This window comes from Centroberyx gerrardi, chromosome 5 (genome assembly GCF_048128805.1).
Source record: "Centroberyx gerrardi isolate f3 chromosome 5, fCenGer3.hap1.cur.20231027, whole genome shotgun sequence".
Classification (NCBI taxonomy): domain Eukaryota; kingdom Metazoa; phylum Chordata; class Actinopteri; order Beryciformes; family Berycidae; genus Centroberyx; species Centroberyx gerrardi.
This window is the reverse complement of record NC_136001.1, coordinates 9,959,100-9,985,517: the sequence shown is the minus strand read 5'-3', so window position 1 is coordinate 9,985,517 and position 26,418 is coordinate 9,959,100. Positions and strand designations below refer to the sequence as shown.

The window sequence follows — 26,418 nt, the reverse complement described above, 5'->3', positions numbered from 1 at the left end:
TTATTTTACTTCACTTGAAGCATTTTTACCTGCTGTGACTCACTGAGTGTTTGAATAAACACACATTATGTGCAAACTTTCTTGTCCCTGCTTTGTCAATAAAGCCCTCTTTAGTACAGTGATATATCCTGAGATTAAATTTGATTATCTGTTTATACTTAATGCCTCTGAAATGTAGTGTAGAACTGAGAGACTTAGGCTTGTCACTGGTAGGTCACCGGTTAGAAATGCCTAACAGTTTCTGAAAATGTGCGTGTGGAAAGTGAATTCCTCCAGCTGCTGCTCAGTGGCCAACAGGGAAGACAGTGAACTGGAAGCTCCCAGGTGTGAATGTGTGTAACTGGACTGAATGTGTGGAACAGGATGGTGCTGAGGAAGAGTATGCATGATCATCAAAACCCTTCCTGTATAAATAAAGATAAAAAAAAAATAAAAAAAAAAACTTCTTACAGCCTGTCTCAGTTAAAATGTCTTTGTCTCTGATCTCAGCTGCATCAAATTGTTGATCCTTGTCCTTGACTTTCAGTCAAAGGAATTTCAGATATTGTACAAAAAGTTTGAAGTTATCATTTAACTCTGTTTATGTATTAAATTGCTTGATAATGTAATAACATCATATTATTACATTAACTGACAATTATGACTTCATAAGGGGTTTTAATTAACTGATGAAGTAATAAAAACATTGAGAATAATGACAATAATTAAATAACTTGTAACAATAAGAAGAATATAATAACACAAATTGTTACATTATTTGTTAATTACATCATCAGTTAAAAATATGTTACACTGTTTTTGAAGTAGTAGTTGCAGGTTAATGTAATAATGTGATGCAATGTGCTTATTTGCTACATTTTATTACATTTTCCCATTTAAACCATTTAAAGGGACATTTTATTACATTGACAGGATATTACATCATCAGTTGCCACAAGGCATGTTCAGCAAAACTCTTTAATAAAAAAATAAATAAAGCTTTAGTCCTGTGAATATTTCTCAGCAGCGGATTTTCTTTGTGTATTTGATCTAAATGAAATCAAATTGCTCAAACTTATCCCAGGTATTCTGTCTGAACAATTCCAACCATTACGGTAGTAAACAGTTAAAGATAAGTTTGAGCCCCCAAAAATATATGGCTACTGTTTCCCCTCCTGACCAATGAGGTCACACTGTAATAAGACACACTTCTATTGTTCCACTAATGAAAGCAGTGAATGGACAGAGTGTGGGAAACCAGGGAAAACTCACTCACAGAGCCTCTGTGGGACAATAGATCCAGACCTCGACCCTGAAGAGACAGAGGGGGTGTCTCCATATAGAGAACTATTGATCCATTTCTAATCATGACTTTTTCTCACAAAATATACCTACAAATACAATTTTGAACGTTATTTCTGCTCTCAATTTATGACTGGAAAAAGAATTCCAGATTTCGAGATTTCAGCTGAACTACAAAACTACAAAAAAAAAAAAACGGCCATTCTTTTTTTCCCCAAAATAACATAAGCTAGGATGAAACTTTAATTATCCACGTGGGATCATTGGATGGTTGCAGCAGCAAAAGTAATAGAATACAGTAGGGAGAGAAAAAAAAAAATAATATAAACATACAAAATAGAATCCAAACAGTTATTGTTTTATACAAACATATGTAACTGGCAGTTCAGCATTCCTTAAGTAGCGTTTATGAGTGGGAAGTATTGGAAATAGTACAGATTACTTACACAAATATACCTACAAATAAAATTTTGAACGTTATTTATGACTGGACAAAGAGTTCCAGATTTCCAGATTTCAGCTGAATTACAAAAAAATAACAAAAAAACCCCCGCCCATTTCCCCCCCCCCCCAAAATAACATAAACTAGGATGAAACTTTAATGATCCACGTGGGATAATTGGATCGTTGCAGCAGCAATAGTAATAGAATACATATATATAAACATACAAAATAGAATCCAAACAATTATTGTTTCATACAAACTATGCAACTGGCAGTTCAGCATTCCTTAAGTAGCGTTTATGAGTGGGAAGTATTGGAAATAGTACAGATTACTTATGAATTTACTTACAGTTGCTACTTACAGATGTTACTTACAGTATCAAAAATAATTGTGTATTGATCTTTCATCTTCAAAAATGGAGTAGTAGAATTTGAATATTGTTTAGTGTGTGTCACCCTTCACTGCTGCATTTTAGTTTTAATCTGTTGATTTACAATGAATTTTTTACTTGCTTGCATCCATTATTTACCAACACTTATATTTTGATTGTTTGCAAACAACATTCAAATATTTACTATGGGAGGATTATTTGGAACCGCTTGCATGCAGATGAATTAGCATTTAACAAGGCACGTGCCTATTGTTGAGTGGAAGCTCGGTCAATGGGCAGAGTGTGGGAAAGCTCTGGAGAGCAGAGTCACAGTTCAGTGTGATTAGCATCCTCAACCCCACCAGCACCTGACTATTCTCCAAGGGGAGTTGGCACACTTCAGGAAAGAGCTGTCTCAACCCCCCTCCCTCCTCTCTGAAGACGAAAAATCTGTCATTGCATTTCAACATGCATGTTGTTAATCAGATTGTGGAATCAGAGGCTTTCCCCCCTAAATATCTTAGGATCAATTTATGTTTCTATTTAAATGAAATCAGGTTTTAGAGACAATAAGGTAAATTCATAACATTACATATATCATAATGTTTGTTTGTTGATAATTCATTCATGTAAAGATGATAATAAATCCTCAAAACCAGTCAGTGATCGTCTTTTCCTCCAGATGGTTGGTGATGTCACACACAGAGCCGACACCCATCACTAAAGCTCCATTCAAAGATCTTTTGTAGTGCACTGACCGCAGCACACAGGACTCAGTGTGGGAAACTCTGACCAACTCTGTACTCAGACCAGCTACGAGTCACGAGACAGAAGACACATCTGCTAAATCTGGACACCAGAATGTGTATAATCTTGAGTTTTGGGCGAAATAAATAAAAGAGAAATTTTGACCTAACATCTCTTGATGCAGCAAGGTTGAATTTTTGGACATTGGAGCACATTGTCTATAATAAGCAATGGCCAACAGGCTTGTCTGAAATCTATGCACGAGGCGGACAAACTTAATTTGTGAACACAGGGAGATGCCACCTGCCTTCATTCACTCTCAAATTTCTTCCTTGTTATGAGTGAGAAATATCCTTACCCATGTTACCCAACTTACTATAATGATAATCCTCTTTGATCAGCATCCATTTGATATCAACACATAAATCAAGGTAAATAGCTTGTTAGTGCAGTTACTGTGAGATTAAATGTTCTGTAAAACTACTACAACTACAATAAAATAGGAGCAATGTGTTTTAAAGTGGTATTGCAGATTCATATTGTTGCAACTTAACACATAGAAATCAGAGGAATGGTTTGAAACAGATCAGCAGGTTTCGATTCAGAGACCCAGATTTTGACCTCTGTCTCTTCAGGGTCGAGGTCTGGATCTATTGTCCCACAGTGGCTCTGTGACTGAGTTTTCCCTGGTTTCCCACACTCTGTCCATTCACTGCTTTCACTGGAGAAACAATAGAAGTGTGTCTTATTACACATCACATCTGGACCTCAAATTTATCATTAAACTTTTCATACCCAAACACCTGGAATCAGTAATCGTACCAAAATCACGAGTCAGCAAAGTGATGTAACTGAAATTTAATCAGAGACACAATGAAACCTTTTTCACTTGCTTTAGTGACGCAAGACAACTCACTGGAAAATAATATTAACATGGAGTCAATGTATATTCATTATAACCCAAAGTACAATGGTATGAAATTCCTATACATTGAAATCTAGAATGAAAATATTTTAGGTATAGACAAAATTTAAAGTCATACCATGTGAATATATAAGTAGGTTCTAGAAAGTTTTGACATTCTACTGTAAAACTGTGATGGAGATCTTTACTGCTGAAGGGAGAAAAATTCAAAGGACACCAAGATTGCAATTGATGTTTGTTTATTCCAACACACACAGTGCAACACATTAGGTACAAATGCCTTAAGTGAAGGCAGATAGAGGTGATGACACATCACAACAAAACCTTGGAGACTCTCCAAGACACATTGTACTCAAACAGAGTAGAGGATATTGAACAGCTGTCTTTATAAAAGACAAATGGATATTAGGAGTAAATATTATTCCTTTTTCCATAATGCATTGTTCAAAATGAACATAATATCTTTGACTTGATAACAACAAGAATGGAGAAAATGTTGATCTTAAAACAGATCTGGTTTTACTAATCACAAAGTGATGAGAGCAGGTTAATTAATGGCCAGTTAGGTCAACAATGCTCACAGAGCAAGAAGATGTACATTGTCATAACAATGGCAGTGTCACTAAAATGTGACAGTATCAGGTTAAAAATAGCCTTTAAACAAAAGGATAAAAAGAAATGTTGATCTTACAACAGATCAGTCTTGAATAATCACAGAGATTAAAAGTATGAGGTCAAGCCGTTATGGCAAAATGTCCATACAATGGACAATGAAAACTTTCTATGAAATTGATCACTAATAATCAAGAGGTAAAACATGTCATGATAGTGTATCACTCCACCACATAAGACATCAGAAAATTACACAAAATAGTAACAGCTGGTTCATCTCACATGAGACTTGATTCATGCAACATGCATGACAAGATGTTCTCTTTCTTAACATGAAAGATATTGTTGCTAAGTTTCATCATTCCTTAGAAAATGACATTTTACAATATCAAGAAAGTTTGAAACTCAAAGAAAAGTAGTCAAAAGGCCTTCTGTTCATACAGAAGAACAAGTCTTTGAATTTTGAAGAATTCAGCTCTTGTAATCTTTGACCAATATGGTCATTTCAGTTTGTGTGGTGTGAGCGCCAGTCTGCAGGTCTCTACCACGGCCTCCAGAGGGCGCTGTGGACTGGACTCTTCTCTTTGCTGTGGACTGGACTCTTCTCTTTGCTGATGCTGGTCTGGACTGGGCAGCTCAGAAGAGACAAGCCAGTCTCTCTCAGGTTCTGATCAGAGGAAGACTGCAGGTTGTGGAAGTGGTTCAGCAGTCTTCTCTGGGACTGTGTCTTCACCTCCTCCTTGGACAGGAAGTGCTCCACCTCTTGGACACACCTGGAGTAGCCCTGATTGACAGCTGCTGAGTCCACAGGTTGGTGCTGCTGCTGTCGTGTCAGGAAGCAAACTGTCATCTCCAGGATGTCTGCTTTCTCCAGCTTGGAGTCAGGCTGCTGTTTGAGGAACTCTGGACCCAGGAGAGACTTGAGCTGCTCAATGCTGCTGTTGATTCGCTCTCTGCGTAACTTCTCCACCACTGGCTTTCTGAGCTGCAGAAGGAGGAAGAAAGTCATTAATAAACTTATTCTGGAGAATAACATGAAGATGAATCAGTAGGAACATGAATGATGTTGAAGTGTCCATGATCTTGAGCCTTCAATTTACCTTGTGTGTCAGAGTCAGCTGCTCCTGAGAATTGGTCATTGCTGAAGTGATTGTAGGAGCCATGGCTGGATCTCTGTGCTGTAGAGGTTTCTGTAGAGAGAATCTGATCTCTGCTGGCTCCATCCCTCCTATTTATAGTCCCAAATTTCCATATGAATGTGTGGGTCTTGGTCTGGTTGGACTTTCTCACAATCTTTAGCCAATCAGAGAGCCAGACAGGAGAATGAGGCATGTGGAGCTGCAACATGCTAGTTGCTCTTATTGGTGGGGGACAATAGTTAGATCTCAGGGGAACAGGTGGAGGACTGGGGGTGATGGAGAGAGACTCACAGAGCTCTGTGTGAATCTGGGAAAGTGGTGACCCTGCAGAGAGAGCAGATCTGCTGCCTCATGTTGGAATCAATGATGCAGACTGAGCACACGCTCATCATCCCATCACACACGTGGGAGACTGACATTGATCCTCTATTTTGAAAATTTCTGTCTACTCCCATCTTGAAGAATATTTTGATTAAGGACAATCTTCTCATCCCCAGACATGTATTACATTAACAATAGTACTGAGCAATAACTTTAATTAATTTAACTGCATTACTCAAACAAACGGATGTATTAAATTTACGTATTTTCTCTCAATTTACATTCTGATGATATTGTGCAGTACATTGAATGGCAAGTCACTCTTCAGTACCGTGATAACTTTGAAGGACCATTTCACCTGTTGTGTGAATAAAGTATGCTGAAAACTTATTGTGTCATCCCAATTTACAAGTTGTGTATTTGTGAATGAATACTCATTCTTTGCATCAATTACAAACAATGCTCACTTTTGATCTTTTTCCAGACAAAATCTCAATGACGTGGAACCTGGAAAAATGAATGCACACTACTTGAGTGGAATAGAATTAGTATTTAACAAGGCACACGCCAAACTTTCTGTCAATGGGCAGAGTGTGGGAAAGCTCTGGACAGCAGAGTCACACTTCAGTGTGATTAGCATCCTCAACCCCACCAGCACCGGACTATTCTCCAAGGGGAGTTGGCACACTTCAGGCAGCAGCTGTCTTAAAAATTTTTTAAAAAAACCTTGCTCATGGATAGTGCTGGAATTTTTATCCAAGAAGGCTCAGGATGATACTGACTGTATATTCATAATTTCTGAACCTGATTAAATAAAGTTCACAAAAGAGACACCAAATTATTGTTATCATCTTGTTTGAATTATAAACCTCCATATCACCAATTGTGCTCTTTCCCTCCAGATGGTTAGTGACATCACTAAAGCTCCATTCAAAGCATCACACAGGACTCAGTGTGGGAAACTAAGATCAACTCTCTACTCACACTGACTACCAGGACACATCTGCTACATCTGGACAACAAGATGTTTGCTAAGTATACAGTATATAAAATATATATACATACATACATATACATATTCCATTCTAATACCTTGAGACACTGAACTCCAAAATGTGCACTGCACTTCTCTAAAAGGTCATTGTGTATTTCTAAAAGAAAATTTTAACCATGCATCTAATTCAATTATGAATAAATAATGGAGAAAATATTACTGGGTTACTTGGTTTTGGATCAATATCAAGGCTCACACTCAGACATTACATTGCAATCTATTTCCATTTACTAGTTTTCACTCATCATCAAATCATACAGTATGTTATACCATAAGAGATCCACTGTATTTAAGTTGCACACGTGTGTGTGATGGGATGATGAGCGTGTGCTCAGTCAAAGTCATTGATCTCAACATGAGGCAGCAGATCTGCTCTATTAACAGGGTCACCACTTTCCCAGATTCACACAAAGTCTCTCTCCATCACCCCCAGTCCTCCACCTGTTCCCCTGAGATCTAACCATTGTCCCCCAGCAATAAGAGCAACCAGCATGCTGCAGCTCCACATGCCTCATTGTCTTACCAAGCTCTCTGATTGGCTGAGACTGTGAGAAAGTCCAACCAGACCAAGACCCACACATTCATATGGAGATTTGGGACTATAAATAGGAGGGATGAAGCTAGCAGAGATCAGATTCTCTCTACAGAAACCTCTACAGCACAGAGATCCAGCCATGGCTCCTACAATCACTTCAGCAATGACCAATTCTCAGGAGCAGCTGACTCTGACACACAAGGTAAATTGAAGGCTCAAGATCATGGACACTTCAACATCATTCATGTTCCTACTGATTCATCTTCATGTTATTCTCCAGAATAAGTTTATTAATGACTTTCTTCCTTCTTCTGCAGCTCAGAAAACCAGTGGTGGAGAAGTTACGCAGAGAGCGAATCAACAGCAGCATTGAGCAGCTCAAGTCTCTCCTGGGTCCAGAGTTCCTCAAACAGCAGCCTGACTCCAAGCTGGAGAAAGCAGACATCCTGGAGATGACAGTTTGCTTCCTGACACGACAGCAGCAGCACCAACCTGTGGACTCAGCAGCTGTCAATCAGGGCTACTCCAGGTGTGTCCAAGAGGTGGAGCACTTCCTGTCCAAGGAGGAGGTGAAGACACAGTCCCAGAGAAGACTGCTGAACCACTTCCACAACCTGCAGTCTTCCTCTGATCAGAACCTGAGAGAGGCTGGCTTGTCTCTTCTGAGCTGCCCAGTCCAGACCAGCATCAGCAAAGAGAAGAGTCCAGTCCACAGCAAAGAGAAGAGTCCAGTCCACAGCGCCCTCTGGAGGCCGTGGTAGAGACCTGCAGACTGGAGCTCACACCACACAAACTGAAATGACCATATTGGTCAAAGATTACAAGAACTGAATTGATCAAAAATTTTCTTCTGTATGAACAGAAGACTTTTAACTACTTTCGTTTGATTTTCAAACTTTTTCAATTTGCAAAAGGGCATTTCCTAAGGAAATGATGAAACTTAGCAACAATATCTTTCATTTTAAGTGAGACAACAACTTGTCATGCATGTTGCATGCATTAAGTCTACTGTAAGAAGAATCAGCACTTAGTACTTTGTGTAATTTTATTATATGTTATGTGGTGGAGTAATACACTATCATGACATGTTTTACCTTTTGATTGTTAGTGATCAATTTAGAAAACTTTTACTTTCCATTGTATGGATATTTTGCCGTAACGGCTTGACCTAATACTCTTAATCTGTGTGATTATCCAAGACTGATATGTTGTAAGATCAACATTTATTTTTTTATCCTTTTGTCTAAAGGGTATAGTTAATTAATTTTGTACTGTCACATTTTATTAGTGACACAACCATTGTTATGACAATGTACATTTTGTTCTTCTTTGAACATTAATTGGCTTAACTGACCATTAGCCTGCTCTCATCACTGTGATTAGCAAAACCAGATCTGTTTTAGGGTCAATTATTTCTCCATTGCCTTTGTTATTAAGTGCAAATTATTATGTTCATTTTGAATAATGTATAAGAGAACAGTGAGTAATGTTTACTCAAATATTGTTCATTTTATGTGTCTTTTATAAAGACAGTTGTTCCTCTACTCTGTTTGAGTACAATGTGTCTTGGAAAAGTGTCCAAGTTCCTGTTGTGATGTGTCATCACCTCTACCTGCCTCCAGTTGGGGCATTTATACTTTATGTGGCTCATTGTGTCTGTTTCAATAAACAAACATCATGAATTGCAATTTTGTTGTTCTAATGTCTTCTTATGTCTGGCTATTTTGTGATGATGAAAATTATGAAGTATCTGCAGGTATTGTCTGTGGCATTTTTCTCACTTAATTGATAGAGTTCCTCCATCATAGTTCCCATGCGTCAGTGACAGACATCAGGATTAAAATGTGTCATGCAATTCAAGTACGGTAATTGTCTATCCATAAAGTATACCTGTAAAATTTGGTGTAAATCTAATGAATAGTAAATTGTGATGCAGATCTATAATGAAATATGATGAACTGACATCTTTGCTAAGTCACTCTATTTAAATGCAGTGGGTCATCTTGGGTCACCAAACCAACTGAGACAATTTTCTTTGTGTCTCTTATTAAATTACAATGACATCATTTTGCTGAGTCATGATTTTGGTACGATTCCCCATTCCATGTGTTCGAGTGTAAAGAGTTTAAAGTTAACTATTTCCCTCCTGAATGACGTCACATTTTGTAGCCTAATGTGATGTGCAATAAGACACACTTCTATTGTTCCACTAATGAAAGCAGTGAATGGACAGAGTGTGGGAAACCAGGGAAAACTCACTCACAGAGCTGCTGTGGGACAATAGATCCAGACCCTCAACCCTGAAGAGACAGAGGTTGAAAGGGAACATGGGTTTCAAAATCGAAACCTGCTCATCTGTTTCAAATCATTCTTCTTATTTTTACTACTTTGCTGCAACAGTATGATTCAGCATTACCAGTTTTAAAAATGTTTCCATTTGATCAATTGAAATACAATATTTTTACGGCTCAACATAGTCTATCACAAACTTTCAATCTGTCTGTGTGTGTGTGTGTCTGTGTGTGTGTGTGCAATGATAAGTTATTTAACTTATAAATCACAATTTTAAGTTAGATTTTTTTTTTAACTGCTAATTGTTAATGTTGAAAACTTAATGGATTATCCAAACATATACTGTAATTTAGTGAGTTATAAATAATTTCTCAACCAGCTTGCAAAAATTACCACCAATGCTGTTGTCTTTTTCTGTTTCCAAACAAAATCTAGATGAGGTCGACCTTCTAAATAATAATGGTCACTGCTTGTGTGGAAGAGAATTAGCATTTAACAAGGCACACGCTAAACTTTCTGTCAATGGGCAGAGTGTGGGAAAGCTCTGGACAGCAGAGTCACACTTCAGTGTGATTAGCATCCTCAACCCCACCAGCACCGGACTATTCTCCAAGGTGAGTTGGCACACTTCAGGAATGAGCTGTCTCAACCCCCCTCCCTCATGAGTAGAGCTGAAATTTTGATCCAATTGGTGTTACACAGCAAGATACTGACTCTACGTTAATCTTCTCTGAAACAGATTGAAAGTTGACAAAAGAGATGATAATTTATTATTGGTGACATTTCTTGATGGATTGTTTTTTTTATCATATTTTTTATATTATAAACCCTCAGAGCAGCCAATGGTGTTGTTTCCCTCCAGATGGTTGGTGACGTCAGGCTCTGTCTCTGTTACAACACACAGCCAACAGCCTTCACTAAAGCTCCATTCAAAGACCTTTTGTAGTGCACTGACCGCAGCACACAGGACTCAGTGTGGGAAACTGAGATCAACTCTCTACTCACACCGACTACCGGCCATAAGACAGAGAACACATCTGCTACATCTGGACACCAGGATGTGTGTTGTCTGAAGTCAGCTGTATACGAAGACACCAAATATAACAATGACATCACATTCTAGTTACTTGAGGTATTGATCCCCAAAATGGTGCACTTTATTAACTTCAAAACAAAACTGCAATAAAATATGACACATTGTGTCACAAGTAATATATATTTTCACATGGACAAATTCCATAAAGTTACACCTATTAGGTTTTGGATCAATGTCATGCCTCACACTCAGACATTACTCACAGAAACCAATTTCCATTGACTTTTTTTTTGGAGTGAAGTTATACACTATGCTATACCATAAGGGCTCAATGTCAGTCTCCCACGTGTGTGATAACATGATGAGCGTGTGCTCAGTCAAAGACATTGATCCCAACATGAGGCAACAGATCTGCTCTCTCTGCAGGGTCACCACTTACCCAGATTCACACAGAGCTCTGTGAGTCTCTCTCCATCACCCCCAGTCCTCCATCTGTTCCCCTGAGATCTAACCATTGTCCCCCAGCAATAAGAGCAACCAGCATGCTGCAGCTCCACATGCCTCATTGTCTTACCAAGCTCTCTGATTGGCTGAGACTGTGAGAAAGTCCAACCAGACCAAGACCCACACATTCATATGGAGATTTGGGACTATAAATAGGAGGGATGAAGCCAGCAGATATCAGATTCTCTCTACAGAAACCTCTACAGCACAGAGATCCAGCCATGGCTCCTACAATTACTTCAGCAATGACCAATTCTCAGGAGCAGCTGACTCTGACACACAAGGTAAATTGAAGGCTCAAGATCATGGACACTTCAACATCATTCATGTTCCTACTGATTCATCTTCATGTTATTCTCCAGAATAAGTTTATTAATGACTTTCTTCCTCCTTCTGCAGCTCAGAAAGCCAGTGGTGGAGAAGTTACGCAGAGAGCGAATCAACAGCAGCATTGAGCAGCTCAAGTCTCTCCTGGGTCCAGAGTTCCTCAAACAGCAGCCTGACTCCAAGCTGGAGAAAGCAGACATCCTGGAGATGACAGTTTGCTTCCTGACACGACAGCAGCAGCACCAACCTGTGGACTCAGCAGCTGTCAATCAGGGCTACTCCAGGTGTGTCCAAGAGGTGGAGCACTTCCTGTCCAAGGAGGAGGTGAAGACACAGTCCCAGAGAAGACTGCTGAACCACTTCCACAACCTGCAGTCTTCCTCTGATCAGAACCTGAGAGAGGCTGGCTTGTCTCTTCTGAGCTGCCCAGTCCAGACCAGCATCAGCAAAGAGAAGAGTCCAGTCCACAGCAAAGAGAAGAGTCCAGTCCACAGCAAAGAGAAGAGTCCAGTCCACAGCGCCCTCTGGAGGCCGTGGTAGAGACCTGCAGACTGGAGCTCACACCACACAAACTGAAATGACCATATTGGTCAAAGATTACAAGAACTGAATTCTTCAAAATTCAAAGACTTGTTCTTCTGTATGAACAGAAGGCCTTTTAACTACTTTTATTTGATTTTCAAACTGTCTTGATATTGCAAAATGTCATTTCCCAAGGAAATTATGAAACTTAACAGTATCTTTCATGTTAAGAAAGAGAGCATCTTGTCATGCATGTTGCATGAATCAAGTCTCATGTGAGATGAATCAGCTGTTACTATTTTGTGTAATTTTCTGATGTCTTATGTGGTGGAGTGATACACTATCATGACATGTTTTACCTCTTGATTATTAGTGATCAATTTCATAGAAAGTTTTCATAGTCCATTGTATGGACATTTTGCCATAACGGTTTGACCTCATACTTTTAATCTCTGTGATTATTCAAGACTGATCTGTTTTAAGATCAACATTTCTTTTTATCCTTTTGTTTAAAGGCTATTTTTAAACTGATACTGTCACATTTTAGTGACACTGCCATTGTTATGACAATGTACATCTTCTTGCTCTGTGAGCATTGTTGACCTAACTGGCCATTAATTAACCTGCTCTCATCACTTTGTGATTAGCAATGCCTGATCTGTTTTAAGATCACATTTTCTCTATTCTTGTTGTTATCAAGTCAAAGATATTATGTTCATTTTGAACAATGCATTATGGAAAAAGGAATAATATTTACTCCTAATATCCATTTGTCTTTTATAAAGACAGCTGTTCAATATCCTCTACTCTGTTTGAGTACAATGTGTCTTGGAGAGTCTCCAAGGTTTTGTTGTGATGTGTCATCACCTCTATCTGCCTTCACTTAAGGCATTTGTACCTGATGTGTTGCACTGTGTGTGTTGGAATAAACAAACATCAATTGCAATCTTGGTGTCCTTTGAATTTTTCTCCCTTCAGCAGTAAAGATCTCCATCACAGTTTTACAGTAGAATGTCAAAACTTTCTAGAACCTACTTATATATTCACATGGTATGACTTTAAATTTTGTCTATACCTAAAATATTTTCATTCTAGATTTCAATGTATAGGAATTTCATACCATTGTACTTTGGGTTATAATGAATATACATTGACTCCATGTTAATATTATTTTCCAGTGAGTTGTCTTGCGTCACTAAAGCAAGTGAAAAAGGTTTCATTGTGTCTCTGATTAAATTTCAGTTACATCACTTTGCTGACTCGTGATTTTGGTACGATTACTGATTCCAGGTGTTTGGGTATGAAAAGTTTAATGATAAATTTGAGGTCCAGATGTGATGTGTAATAAGACACACTTCTATTGTTTCTCCAGTGAAAGCAGTGAATGGACAGAGTGTGGGAAACCAGGGAAAACTCAGTCACAGAGCCACTGTGGGACAATAGATCCAGACCTCGACCCTGAAGAGACAGAGGTCAAAATCTGGGTCTCTGAATCGAAACCTGCTGATCTGTTTCAAACCATTCCTCTGATTTCTATGTGTTAAGTTGCAACAATATGAATCTGCAATACCACTTTAAAACACATTGCTCCTATTTTATTGTAGTTGTAGTAGTTTTACAGAACATTTAATCTCACAGTAACTGCACTAACAAGCTATTTACCTTGATTTATGTGTTGATATCAAATGGATGCTGATCAAAGAGGATTATCATTATAGTAAGTTGGGTAACATGGGTAAGGATATTTCTCACTCATAACAAGGAAGAAATTTGAGAGTGAATGAAGGCAGGTGGCATCTCCCTGTGTTCACAAATTAAGTTTGTCCGCCTCGTGCATAGATTTCAGACAAGCCTGTTGGCCATTGCTTATTATAGACAATGTGCTCCAATGTCCAAAAATTCAACCTTGCTGCATCAAGAGATGTTAGGTCAAAATTTCTCTTTTATTTATTTCGCCCAAAACTCAAGATTATACACATTCTGGTGTCCAGATTTAGCAGATGTGTCTTCTGTCTCGTGACTCGTAGCTGGTCTGAGTACAGAGTTGGTCAGAGTTTCCCACACTGAGTCCTGTGTGCTGCGGTCAGTGCACTACAAAAGATCTTTGAATGGAGCTTTAGTGATGGGTGTCGGCTCTGTGTGTGACATCACCAACCATCTGGAGGAAAAGACGATCACTGACTGGTTTTGAGGATTTATTATCATCTTTACATGAATGAATTATCAACAAACAAACATTATGATATATGTAATGTTATGAATTTACCTTATTGTCTCTAAAACCTGATTTCATTTAAATAGAAACATAAATTGATCCTAAGATATTTAGGGGGGAAAGCCTCTGATTCCACAATCTGATTAACAACATGCATGTTGAAATGCAATGACAGATTTTTCGTCTTCAGAGAGGAGGGAGGGGGGTTGAGACAGCTCTTTCCTGAAGTGTGCCAACTCCCCTTGGAGAATAGTCAGGTGCTGGTGGGGTTGAGGATGCTAATCACACTGAACTGTGACTCTGCTCTCCAGAGCTTTCCCACACTCTGCCCATTGACCGAGCTTCCACTCAACAATAGGCACGTGCCTTGTTAAATGCTAATTCATCTGCATGCAAGCGGTTCCAAATAATCCTCCCATAGTAAATATTTGAATGTTGTTTGCAAACAATCAAAATATAAGTGTTGGTAAATAATGGATGCAAGCAAGTAAAAAATTCATTGTAAATCAACAGATTAAAACTAAAATGCAGCAGTGAAGGGTGACACACACTAAACAATATTCAAATTCTACTACTCCATTTTTGAAGATGAAAGATCAATACACAATTATTTTTGATACTGTAAGTAACATCTGTAAGTAGCAACTGTAAGTAAATTCATAAGTAATCTGTACTATTTCCAATACTTCCCACTCATAAACGCTACTTAAGGAATGCTGAACTGCCAGTTGCATAGTTTGTATGAAACAATAATTGTTTGGATTCTATTTTGTATGTTTATATATATGTATTCTATTACTATTGCTGCTGCAACGATCCAATTATCCCACGTGGATCATTAAAGTTTCATCCTAGTTTATGTTATTTTGGGGGGGGGGGAATGGGCGTTTTTTTTGTTTTGTTATTTTTTTGTAATTCAGCTGAAATCTGGAAATCTGGAACTCTTTGTCCAGTCATAAATAACGTTCAAAATTTTATTTGTAGGTATATTTGTGAGAAAAATTAGAGTGATGATATGAAATGGATCAATACTTCTCTATATGGAGACCCCCCCTCGTCCTTCTCTTCAGGGTCGAGGTCTGGATCTATTGTCCCACAGAGGCTCTGTGAGTGAGTTTTCCCTGGTTTCCCACACTCTGTCCATTCACTGCTTTCATTAGTGGAACAATAGAAGTGTGTCTTATTACAGTGTGACCTCATTGGTCAGGAGGGGAAACAGTAGCCATATATTTTTGGGGGCTCAAACTTATCTTTAACTGTTTACTACCCTAATGGTTGGAATTGTTCAGACAGAATACCTGGGATAGGTTTCAACAATTTGATTTCATTTAGATCAAACATAAAAAGAAAACCCGCTGCTGAGAAATATTCACAAGACTAAAGCTTTATTTATGTTTTTTATTAGAGAATTTTGCTGAACATGCCTTGTAGCAACTGATGATGTAATATACAGTATATCCTGTCAATGTAACAAAAATGTCCCTTTAAATGGGTCGAAAGTGTAATAAAATGTAGCAAATAAGCAAATTACATCACATTATTACATTAACCTGCAACTACTACTTCAAAAGTAGTGTAACATATGTAATTATTGTCATTATTCTCAATGTTATTATTACTTCATCAGTTAATTAAAACCCCTTATGAAGTCATAATCGTCAGTTAATGAAATAATGTGATGCTATTACATTATCAAGCAATTTAGTACATAAACAGAGTTGATTGATAACTTCAAACTTTTTGTACAATATCTGAAATTGTTTTGACTGAAAGTCAAGGACAAGGATCAACAATTTGATGCAACTGAGAAAAAAAAAAAAATTTAAATGAGACAGGCTGTAAGGTCTGTTTTTTTTTTTTTTTTAAATCTTTATTTATACAGGAAGGGTTTTGATGATCATGCATACTCTTCCTCAGCACCATCCTGTTCCACACATTCAGTCCAGTTACACACATTCACACCTGGGAGCTTCCAGTTCACTGTCTTCCCTGTTGGCCACTGAGCAGCAGCTGGAGGAATTCACTTTCCACACGCACATTTTCAGAAACTGTTAGGCATTCCTACCAGTGACAAGCCTAAGTCTCTCAGTTCTACACTACATTTCAGAGGCATTAAGTATAAACAGACAATCAAATTTAATCTCAGGATATATCACTGTACTAAAGAGGGCTTTATTGACAAAGCAGGGACAAGAAAGTTTGCACATAATGTGTGTTTATTCAAACAGACTCAGTGAGTCACAGCAGGTAAAAATGCTTCAAGTGAAGTAAAATAAAGGTGATGACACATCACAACAGGAACTTGGACATTTCTCCAAGACACAATGCACTCAAACAGAGTAGAGGAAGAACTGTCTTTATAAAAGACGCATTAAAATTAACAACATTTGAGTAAACATTACTCACTGTTCTCTAATACATTATTCAAAATGAACATCATTTGCACTCACTAACAAAGACAATAGAGAAATAATTGACCTTAAAACAGATCTGGTTTTGCTAATCACAAAGTGATGAGAGCAGGTTAATGGGCAGTTAAGCAATTATGTTCAAAGAAGAATAAAATGTACATTGTCATTATAATGGCAGTGTCACTAAAATGTGACAGTATCAGGTTAACTTTAGCCTTTAAACAAAAGGATAAAAAGAAATGTTGGTCTTACAACAGATCAGTCTTGAATAATCACAGAGATTAAAAGTATGAGGTCAAGCCGCTGTGGCTAGATGTCCATACAATGGACTATGAAAACTTTCTATGATATCGATCACTAATAATCAAGAGGTAAAACATGTCATAACAGTGTATTACGCCACCATATAACATATCATAAAATTACAAAAAGTAGTAACTGCTGATTCTTCTTGAAGAAGACTTAATGCATGCAACATGCATGACAAGATGCTCTCTTTCTTAACATGAAAGATATTGTTGTTAAGTTTCATAATTTCCTTAGGAAATTACATTTTGCAAATCAAGAAAGATTGAAAATCAAACAATAGTAGTTAAAAGGCCTTCTGTACATACAGAAGAACAAGTGTTTGAATTTTGAACTATTCAGTTCTTGTAATCTTTGACCAATATGGTCATTTCAGTTTGTGTGGTGTGAGCTCCAGTCTGCAGATCTCTACCACGGCCTCCAGAGGGCGCTGTGGACTGGACTCTTCTCTTTGCTGTGGACTGGACTCTTCTCTTTGCTGATGCTGGTCTGGACTGGGCAGCTCAGAAGAGACAAGCCAGCCTCTCTCAGGTTCTGATCAGAGGAAGACTGCAGGTTGTGGAAGTGGTTCAGCAGTCGTCTCTGGGACTGTGTCTTCACCTCCTCCTTGGACAGGAAGTGCTCCACCTCTTGGACACACCTGGAGTAGCCCTGATTGACAGCTGCTGAGTCCACAGGTTGGTGCTGCTGCTGTCGTGTCAGGAAGCAAACTGTCATCTCCAGGATGTCTGCTTTCTCCAGCTTGGAGTCAGGCTGCTGTTTGAGGAACTCTGGACCCAGGAGAGACTTGAGCTGCTCAATGCTGCTGTTGATTCGCTCTCTGCGTAACTTCTCCACCACTGGTTTTCTGAGCTGCAGAAGAAGGAAGAAAGTCATTAATAAACTTATTCTGGAGAATAACATGAAGATGAATCAGTAGGAACATGAATGATGTTGAAGTGTCCATGATCTTGAGCCTTCAATTTACCTTGTGTGTCAGAGTCAGCTGCTCCTGAGAATTGGTCATTGCTGAAGTGATTGTAGGAGCCATGGCTGGATCTCTGTGCTGTAGAGGTTTCTGTAGAGAGAATCTGATCTCTGCTGGCTCCATCCCTCCTATTTATAGTCCCAAATCTCCATATGAATGTGTGGGTCTTGGTCTGGTTGGACTTTCTCACAGTCTGTAGCCAGTCAGAGAGCTTGGTAAGACAATAAGGGATGCAACATGCTGAATGCTCGTATTGGTGGGGGACAATGGTTAGATCTCAGGGGAACAGGTGGAGAACTGGGGGTGATGGAGAGAGACTCACAGAGCTCTGTGTGAATCTGGGAAAGTGGTGACCCTGCAGAGAGAGCAGATCTGCTGCCTCATGTTGGGATCAATGATGCAGACTGAGCACACGCTCATCATCCCATCACACACGTGGGAGACTGACATTGATCCTGTATTTAAAAAAATTCTTTCTACGCCCCTCTTGAAGAATATTTTCAAAGGACAATCTTCTTATCATAGACTTTGATTACATTTCATACCTTTTTGATGAATTTTAGCCATGGCATTCATTTCCAATTTTCATAACAATGTAAGCAGCCACAATTCAAATACAGTATGTACAGGAAAATGACTACATCCACAATTTTTGTTCAGGAAATACAAATCAATTACATCATAGGATTGCATTTTCCTGAATCTTGAAAATTCCTTAAATAAAACAAGAGTGAAAAGCCCAGAATATATATATATATTTTTTTTTTAAATGTAGTATATGCAGAATAAAAGCTTCAAAGTAAATGTCTATGTCATCAGATTAGATGAGATGAAAATTGGGAAGTTATATAATTGTGTAATTTACCGCAGGCAAGTGGGTAAAAGAGTTTATTTTCAGAAAAACTTGATTCAATCATTTGAATATAACTAATGTAACTTCCTTGTACTCTGAGGAAATATTGAGCCACATGAAGTGATATTGGGGTGAAGCCAGATACAGGGTCCAGATGTAGCAGATGTGTCCTCTGTCTTGTGGCTGGTAGTCGGTGTGAGTAGAGAGTTGATCTCAGTTTCCCACACTGAGTCCTGTGTGCTGCGGTCAGTGCACTACAAAAGGTCTTTGAATGGAGCTTTAGTGAAGGCTGTTGGCTGTGTGTTGTAACAGAGACAGAGCCTGACGTCACCAACCATCTGGAGGGAAACAACACCATTAGCTGCTCTGAGGGTTTAGAATTAATATTCAAAGAAACATACAAGAAATATGAGGAAAATGATCCATTATCAAATGTCACAAAAATCACAATGGCAAGTCTTTTATAAACTTCATGAGGATCAGTTTCTCAGATGAAGACCAAAGAGTACACAATTTACACTCCTATAGAATATTTGACTAAAAACCTCAGCATTAAATGTGAGGGAGGGGTTGATGTTTTGTTTTGTTTTTTTTGTTTTTCAGGACAGCTCTTTCCTGAAGTGTGCCAACTCCCCTTGGAGAATAATCAGGTGCTGGTGGGGCTGAGGATGCTAATCACACTGAACTGTGACTCTGCTCTCCAGAGCTTTCCCACACTCTGCCCATTGACCGAGCTTCCACTCAACAATAGGCGCGTGCCTTGTTAAATGCTAATTCATCCCCACACAAGCAGCTCCCAACCTTCCTCCCACAGTGAAGAACATTTAAAGTTGTTTAGAAACAAACACAGATGCAGTGTTTGCAAACAAGGGATTGCAAACAAGTGGAAAATTAATATAGAATTTAACTAATTACATTTTGGCACAAAAAATTATCATAATTCCTAATAATTGGTTGGAAATAAAATAAAAAGGTAGGCCTGTAAGTGCCTTTGTAATGGGTGTCCTGTACAACATAATATTCAAGTTCTGCTTCACTTTTTTTTAATGATCATGTGGTAATAATTTAGACAAAATGGGTGATTTTAGTCTTAGATCAATATGGAAGTAGATTCTGAGTCCCGTCCTCCAAAGATATTAGATATAGCATTCAAATGTTTGGGTTGCAGAATTATTTATTTACTTATTTATCTGAAAATATAGCCTAATCATTAAAAATTTTAGAGATTATTTGAAATGTATCACTCATTCTCTGTATAGAGACCCCACCAACCGCCCACTCCCCCTTCTCCCTTCCCCCCACCCCCTCCTTCTCTTCAGGGTCGAGGTCTGGATCTATTGTCCCATGGGGGCTCTGTGAGTGAGTTTTCCCTGGTTTCCCACACTCTGTCCATTCACTGCTTTCATTGGAGGAACAATAGAAGTGTGTCTTATTACACATCACATTAGGCTACGGAGCGTGACTGTCATTATTCAAGAGGGGAAACAGTAGCCCTAAACTCTAGGGATCAAAGTTCACATTAAACTTTTTAAAGCCCAACACCTGGAACCTGGACTCAAACCAACGTGATCAACAATTGGATGCTTGTTAGATCAAAGACCCAAAGAAAACTTTACCTTAAACACACTATAGCCTTAAGGGCTTGTTGTTTGGTGAGCACACACTTTTCTTAAGCAACACCTTGCTTTGTGTTCATATTAACACATTCACATCTGGGTGCAGTACAACTACAGTCTTCTCCTATTGGCCACTGAGCAGCTCCAGCATTACTCATTAAGTTTAGTGACACAGGTATTCACAACTGGCCCAGTTAGTCAAACTAGTGGCCTGCAGACTGCATACTAGGGGCATACAGTATAGATATGGAGTCTTCTGTCACTAAAGTTGATTTCAGGATCTGCCGCGGTACAATAAATGTGCTAACAATCTGTGCTGATAAGAATTGAAAGTACAAGAAAGATTGCAGTTGAAATTTGTTTATTTTAACAGACTCAATGAGTCATGTCAGGTATGAATGTTTCAACTGAAGGCAAAAAGGGGTGATGACACATCACAACAGGAACTTGGACACTTCTCCAAGAAACATTGTACTCAAAAAGAGTAGAGGATTTAACACCTGGCATAAAAGACAGATGATGTTGTTTAACATAAAAATCTTTTACATTAAAAGAATACATTTCTTTGCACTGCAAAAAACATTTTGTTCAAACTTGCATTAATATTCAAAATGAAATCTTAAAGCAGATAAGTTGACAGTTGATAATCACACAGTACTAATATCATTCTACCCAATGTGGGTTAATACTCCTCACAGAGGAACAGTAATACAGTCAGTCTACATAGTAAAGAAAATGGCAGGACCTGGCAATGACCTGACAGGAGGTACACAAAATCCTTAAGGATAATAAAATCACTGCAAACAGTGTTACTTATCAAGCAAGTTTTCAGTAAGTATACAAAGACAGGAAATGATCTTAAAACAGATCAGCTCTGGACAGTCACAGAGATTAAAGGTAACGGGTGCCAATTACGGGGAAAAAATCCCAGAATTCAACTGCTCCATTCCATTCCATTCCATCACCAACGGAATGGACAAAAAATGTGATCTTAAAACCGATCAGTCTTAAATAATCCAAGAGATTAAGGTCAAGTAGTCAATATTGCCCTATATGAGCAAAATATCTTCACAACATAAAATAAAACCTTCTGATCATAGTGATCATTAATAGTAACCAAGTAATAAACATTATTCATACAACACACTTCATCATTTTCATGGAAAATGTAGATTCACTCTTCCATCAAGGAAGTGTGACTCTCAAAATATTACTTTCTGTTCATACAGAACTTTTCTTTCATTTTTAGATCATATTGTCCCTGGACAACAAAATTGAACCAATATGGTCAACAGTGTCCCCAGTCTGCAGGTCTCTACCACGGCCTCCAGAGGGCGCCGTGGACTGGACTCTTCTCTTTGCTGATGCTGGTCTGGACTGGGCAGCTCAGAAGAGACAAGCCAGTCTCTCTCAGGTTCTGATCAGAGGAAGACTGCAGGTTGTGGAAGTGGTTCAGAAGTCTTCTCTGGGACTGTGTCTTCACCTCCTCCTTGGACAGGAAGTGCTCCACCTCTTGGACACACCTGGAGTAGCCCTGATTGACAGCTGCTGAGTCCACAGGTTGGTGCTGCTGCTGTCGTGTCAGGAAGCAAACTGTCATCTCCAGGATGTCTGCTTTCTCCAGCTTGGAGTCAGGCTGCTGTTTGAGGAACTCTGGACCCAGGAGAGACTTGAGCTGCTCAATGCTGCTGTTGATTCGCTCTCTGCGTAACTTCTCCACCACTGGCTTTCTGAGCTGCAGAAGGAGGAAGAAAGTCATTAATAAACTTATTCTGGAGAATAACATGAAGATACATAAGTAGGAACATGAATGATGTTGAAGTGTCCATGATCTTGAGCCTTCAATTTACCTTGTGTGTCAGAGTCAGCTGCTCCTGAGAATTGGTCATTGCTGAAGTGATTGTAGGAGCCATGGCTGGATCTCTGTGCTGTAGAGGTTTCTGTAGAGAGAATCTGATCTCTGCTGGCTTCATCCCTCCTATTTATAGTCCCAAATTTCCATATGAATGTGTGGGTCTTGGTCTGGTTGGACTTTCTCACAGTCTGTAGCCAATCAGAGAGCCAGACAGGAGAATGAGGCATGTGGAGCTGCCACACGCTGAATGCTCTTATTGCTGGGGGACAATGGTTAGATCTCAGGGGAACAGGTGGAGGACTGGGGGTGATGGAGAGAGACTCACAGAGCTCTGTGTGAATCTGGGAAAGTGGTGACCCTGTAAAGAGATCAGATCTGCCCCCTAATGTTGCGATCAATGATTTTAAGATATGAAAGGATATGAACAGAGTGCAATACAAGTTCTCATACTCACATGGAACTCTCTGTGGCTTATAATAGTTGTATAATCATCCTAGTGGTGGCAAAGAAAGTCGTCATTCTTACAACTCACCGATTTTTTTCACCAAAACCTTAAGCCATAAATTAATTTCTGTTTGTGAAATGATCATTCATACTCAAACATATTTTCTTTACTATGTATGTCATATATAAAATGAACCTATTTTTTCATGCTTAAATGAAAAATACCATGCTACTATTCATTCATAAACCCGTATGATTAAGATATTAGATGCCTATAAGAGTGTCTCAAGGTGTAGCAACAGGTAACATGTATTAGTGTAAATAGATCTGAATGTATTAAGTATGGTTCTCCTCCTATGTGCCTGTCTGTCTGGGGAGCTCAGGTTTCACAACTTAAACTATGTGTGAGGTGGCATTAGTTGCCAAATTAGTTGCTGCACCTACTCATGATATATTTGGCATGAATACATGACATTGATTTCAATGATTAATATCAAGCATGATGCCATTTTTTTTTATTAGCAACAGCTAATTAGATACAACATAACATAATCTAAACTAAGTCATAGACATAGTTAATGCCACTTTAAATTATCTTATTTTTATGTAATGCACATGATTCTTACACTCCTTACTACAATGTACATTATATTTCAAGTCTTACTTAGTTTTAACAAGTGGGTAAACATGATAACACAAACAAAAAGCTGTCTGAGCTGAGTTTAGGTGGGTTTACCCTCAACCACATTCCTGCTAATCTCCCTCCCATCTGTCTGTGTCTCTATCTGTTGTCTGTGCAGAGGCTCAGGTTTCCCAGTTCCCCTCCTCTGAGCTCCCACAGCTCCCTGCACAAGGCTGAACGTGCCCCAGTCACACGCCCTCCTCTCTCTCTCCGGAGCTGGGAGCCACAGCGACACACGGCTTCCCACACTTCTGTATGCAGCCTGCTCAGCCGCGCACACAATAGAAGTGTGTCTGCTCTCACAAAGCCTCAGGACAGTTCCCATGCAGGGACAGGAGGGGGGCTTTAGTGACAGTTTACAGTTTACTGATCCATCTGGGTCAGTAATAACTCACAGCTTGCTGCAGTGAAAGAAAATAAACAACATATAACTTCTATGGCATATTTGAGATATTAATCAATTTCAACTATGTGTTTAATTTGGAGGCTTTAATAATAATTAAACCCTGTCAGCTATTACTGTTTTTCATATTCCCGTCATTACAGTATGCCTGGAATGTTTCTCGCAGAAGACAGTATGTTCTTCAAATGAATGACCACAGTAGAAACACTGAAATTATTTATTACTGATTTACTGATATGTGTTGTTTTTTGTCGTAGTCACTTCTTGCGTCAGTTCATACGATTTGAGTTTTAATATGTCTGTGAGAAACCAGATTTTGGGAAGTCCACATAGGCACTGCAACTTTCCCAGGGAATATTTTGGCCAATCTCTTTGACATATGGCATAAAGAACAACATCCCACCTGTTCTGTGTGGCAGCCATTAAATTCAGTCTATTGTCCCGAGCTCCGAGCCTCCTGATTGGCCAAACAGCAGAGACAGCGCAGGATGAGGGGCATAAATGCGGAGTAGAGATGCAGACGTCAAAGGAGAAGATCCTCTGAACGCACGCAAGACCAGCTGCAAAAGGACAGGAGCAACAGCGACTCAATCACAAGGCCTCTTGCGAACAAACTTGCAGCAAAACTTCATTTTTTTCTGAGAAAATCTACAAACTCAAGAAACAAATCTGAAAATGTCTTCCTACTTGGACCTTGCTATTCAGGACAGCGTGAAGGAGCAGCTCTTTAGGTAAGCCAAGGCTCTGTTTCACTGAATACTTATGGACCATACCAAACTGCTCTCAGATGTAAACTCCACATGTTGGAACACAGTTTTTATTTCATTCAATTCTCCCAGCCTTCACCAAACTGACAAACAAACAGTTCAAGGTTATTTCTATGACACAATGTATTAATGATTGTTTTTTTTCCTCTCAGGTGCAAACTCCACATGTTGGAGAGGAAATGCAGCAGTGGAGTGGAGAAGCTGAAGGCTCTGATTGGAGAGCACCTGCAGAATGGGATCCCTGCTTCGGACATCCTGGAGAAAACGGTGTCCTTCTTCACCCTGAGAAAGGCCCTGCTGTCACACAACGGCTACTCCAAATATTCAAGGGAGATTCTGCGTCTCTTTCCCGCCTCAGAGGAAGACGTGGCTCCACTGTGCCTTTAATGATGACCAGGAGAACATGAATGGACTCAGAAGTCTGAGGAACTGCCTCGAAACTCTTGAAGTTTGTTGAGTTGTCCCAAAATGGACTGTAATTGATTCAAGAGAGACTGCATCTGATTTTTTTAATGATTTTTTGTATAACATGATATGATTTGCAGTCTGTTTTTCTGTTAGTTGAAAATCTAACAGAAATCTAAAAATGCATTATATGCATTGTGACAAGCAGTTGTACTGCTACAGCATTTGTTTAAGAAAACATAACGTGGATGTCGGGCCTTTTGTATATTGTCTGACATGCCAGACCTGGGCCGATTTATATTTTTATATTTACTTTTAATGGTTTATTTTAGCCAACATAGGCACCAGATCGATGGGGTTTGCCACATTTTCGACACCGACTGCCAGAAAGTTTACACAATCATAGGAAAGTATTTGAAAGTCAATTTCCTACATCTTTCTGTGATTGACAACTTATCTGACATCGAATTGTCCTCATGCACTAAACTCCACCCATCTGGTAAGTGGATCAGATTAAAACAAACACTATTTGACCCAGGTTTGGAATATGAATGACCGAAACTGCCCTGAGCAGGAAAAGGCCTTGACAGAGTGCTGGCCACTCCCACAAAAAGTTGGGCACTTTTATAGTTATTGAAATATTAAATTGACATTGATTCAGCCTATATTTTTGGGCAAGCATCAATGGATTACTTGAACTGTGGATACCCCTTAATTAAAGGGAAATTATGATTTTGTTTATCTAAGCATATTGTTTAATTTTGTTTTGCAGAAGTGCTTTATTATGGTATGATGTATACCAATGTGCTAAGAGTTTATGTTCATGATAAAATAAACAATTTCCATCAATATTATTCTTTTCTCTCATTCATTTTTATCATTGTGTGCATTGGGATTGGTCTATAGGACTATTGTGCAGACACAGAAAACATATTGTCCAGTTGGTTTCAACTCCAGCAATGGGAAGAGAATTACTAACTGCCTGATAATGACACACTGAAAAAAAAAAGAATGATAATTAGATAAGATATACTGTAATGGCTGTTTCTTTTTTCAGTCCAACTGGAAATATTCAGGGTTAGTATTAGGAATATGTAGGGAGATTCACTACAGAAAAGTTCAAATTAATAAATCATCTAATCTAGCATTAGCTTTTTAAATTGTATTATTCTCAACACACAAAAATGACAATTAAGTGACATCATTTCACTTGCTTCTGATGTAGTTTCACCTGTTTTGAAAATTACAAAACTGTTGAGGCAATTTAATTGAATCGAATTGAATTGAATTGAATTGAATTGTAACCTTATGAAGTGAATTGATATTGAACCTTTTCCATTAGCAAATCTAACCATTGGAAACCATTACACACTTTACTAAGTAA

General features: G+C 38.7%; 6 protein-coding genes across 14 annotated transcripts; 3 read left to right on the top strand and 3 right to left on the bottom strand.

The window, feature by feature from the left end:
- Window positions 1-4,921: 4,921 nt before the first annotated feature.
- LOC139909091 (transcription factor HES-5-like) lies at window positions 4,922-5,603 on the bottom strand. 2 transcript variants are annotated; one of them, XM_071896033.2, is made up of 3 exons: window positions 5,481-5,603; window positions 5,028-5,365; window positions 4,922-4,979 (listed from the first exon to the last, which is right to left on the bottom strand). In XM_071896033.2, exons 1-3 carry the CDS (start codon window positions 5,601-5,603, stop codon window positions 4,922-4,924), a joined length of 519 nt encoding a protein of 172 aa, XP_071752134.2. The 2 variants fall into 2 exon arrangements, with proteins under 2 accessions (XP_071752134.2, XP_071752132.2); XM_071896031.2 differs by having other exon boundaries at window positions 4,922-5,365.
- Window positions 5,604-7,508: 1,905 nt separating this feature from the next.
- LOC139909092 (transcription factor HES-5-like) lies at window positions 7,509-8,190 on the top strand. 2 transcript variants are annotated; one of them, XM_071896035.2, is made up of 3 exons: window positions 7,509-7,631; window positions 7,747-8,084; window positions 8,133-8,190. In XM_071896035.2, exons 1-3 carry the CDS (start codon window positions 7,509-7,511, stop codon window positions 8,188-8,190), a joined length of 519 nt encoding a protein of 172 aa, XP_071752136.2. The 2 variants fall into 2 exon arrangements, with proteins under 2 accessions (XP_071752136.2, XP_071752135.2); XM_071896034.2 differs by having other exon boundaries at window positions 7,747-8,190.
- Window positions 8,191-11,422: 3,232 nt separating this feature from the next.
- Window positions 11,423-12,128, top strand: LOC139909088 (transcription factor HES-5-like). Of its 6 annotated transcripts, none has more exons than XM_078283729.1 (3): window positions 11,423-11,545; window positions 11,661-11,994; window positions 12,052-12,128. In XM_078283729.1, exons 1-3 carry the CDS (start codon window positions 11,423-11,425, stop codon window positions 12,126-12,128), a joined length of 534 nt encoding a protein of 177 aa, XP_078139855.1. The 6 variants fall into 6 exon arrangements, with proteins under 6 accessions (XP_078139855.1, XP_078139851.1, XP_078139856.1 ...); XM_078283725.1 differs by having other exon boundaries at window positions 12,040-12,128; XM_078283730.1 differs by having other exon boundaries at window positions 11,661-11,998; window positions 12,059-12,128.
- A 5,322-nt stretch (window positions 12,129-17,450) lies between these two features.
- Window positions 17,451-18,132, bottom strand: LOC139909087 (transcription factor HES-5-like). Of its 2 annotated transcripts, XM_071896025.2 has the most exons (3): window positions 18,010-18,132; window positions 17,557-17,894; window positions 17,451-17,508 (listed from the first exon to the last, which is right to left on the bottom strand). In XM_071896025.2, exons 1-3 carry the CDS (start codon window positions 18,130-18,132, stop codon window positions 17,451-17,453), a joined length of 519 nt encoding a protein of 172 aa, XP_071752126.2. The 2 variants fall into 2 exon arrangements, with proteins under 2 accessions (XP_071752126.2, XP_071752125.2); XM_071896024.2 differs by having other exon boundaries at window positions 17,451-17,894.
- A 3,661-nt stretch (window positions 18,133-21,793) lies between these two features.
- On the bottom strand, window positions 21,794-22,451 carry LOC139909095 (transcription factor HES-5-like). The gene is made up of 2 exons (XM_071896040.1): window positions 22,329-22,451; window positions 21,794-22,213 (listed from the first exon to the last, which is right to left on the bottom strand). The coding sequence occupies exons 1-2, from the start codon at window positions 22,449-22,451 to the stop codon at window positions 21,794-21,796; spliced, it is 543 nt and encodes a 180-aa protein (XP_071752141.1).
- A 2,086-nt stretch (window positions 22,452-24,537) lies between these two features.
- Window positions 24,538-25,016, top strand: LOC139909084 (uncharacterized). Its single transcript, XM_071896022.1, has 2 exons — window positions 24,538-24,593; window positions 24,782-25,016. The coding sequence occupies exons 1-2, from the start codon at window positions 24,538-24,540 to the stop codon at window positions 25,014-25,016; spliced, it is 291 nt and encodes a 96-aa protein (XP_071752123.1).
- Window positions 25,017-26,418: the final 1,402 nt, after the last annotated feature.

Coding starts and splice junctions, on each gene's coding strand:
- LOC139909084 (XM_071896022.1), top strand. CDS start 24,538: ATGTCTTCCTACTTGGACCTTGCTATTCAGGACAGCGTGAAGGAGCAG. Junction 24,594..24,781: donor GTGAAGGAGCAGCTCTTTAG/GTAAGCCAAGGC, acceptor TTTTCCTCTCAG/GTGCAAACTCCACATGTTGG.
- LOC139909095 (XM_071896040.1), bottom strand. CDS start 22,451: ATGAAGCCAGCAGAGATCAGATTCTCTCTACAGAAACCTCTACAGCAC. Junction 22,214..22,328: donor AGCTGACTCTGACACACAAG/GTAAATTGAAGG, acceptor CTCCTTCTGCAG/CTCAGAAAGCCAGTGGTGGA.
- LOC139909088 (XM_078283725.1), top strand. CDS start 11,423: ATGAAGCCAGCAGATATCAGATTCTCTCTACAGAAACCTCTACAGCAC. Junction 11,546..11,660: donor AGCTGACTCTGACACACAAG/GTAAATTGAAGG, acceptor CTCCTTCTGCAG/CTCAGAAAGCCAGTGGTGGA. Junction 11,995..12,039: donor TCAGAACCTGAGAGAGGCTG/GCTTGTCTCTTC, acceptor GCATCAGCAAAG/AGAAGAGTCCAGTCCACAGC.
- LOC139909092 (XM_071896034.2), top strand. CDS start 7,509: ATGAAGCTAGCAGAGATCAGATTCTCTCTACAGAAACCTCTACAGCAC. Junction 7,632..7,746: donor AGCTGACTCTGACACACAAG/GTAAATTGAAGG, acceptor CTTCTTCTGCAG/CTCAGAAAACCAGTGGTGGA.
- LOC139909087 (XM_071896024.2), bottom strand. CDS start 18,132: ATGGAGCCAGCAGAGATCAGATTCTCTCTACAGAAACCTCTACAGCAC. Junction 17,895..18,009: donor AGCTGACTCTGACACACAAG/GTAAATTGAAGG, acceptor CTTCTTCTGCAG/CTCAGAAAACCAGTGGTGGA.
- LOC139909091 (XM_071896031.2), bottom strand. CDS start 5,603: ATGGAGCCAGCAGAGATCAGATTCTCTCTACAGAAACCTCTACAGCAC. Junction 5,366..5,480: donor AGCTGACTCTGACACACAAG/GTAAATTGAAGG, acceptor CTCCTTCTGCAG/CTCAGAAAGCCAGTGGTGGA.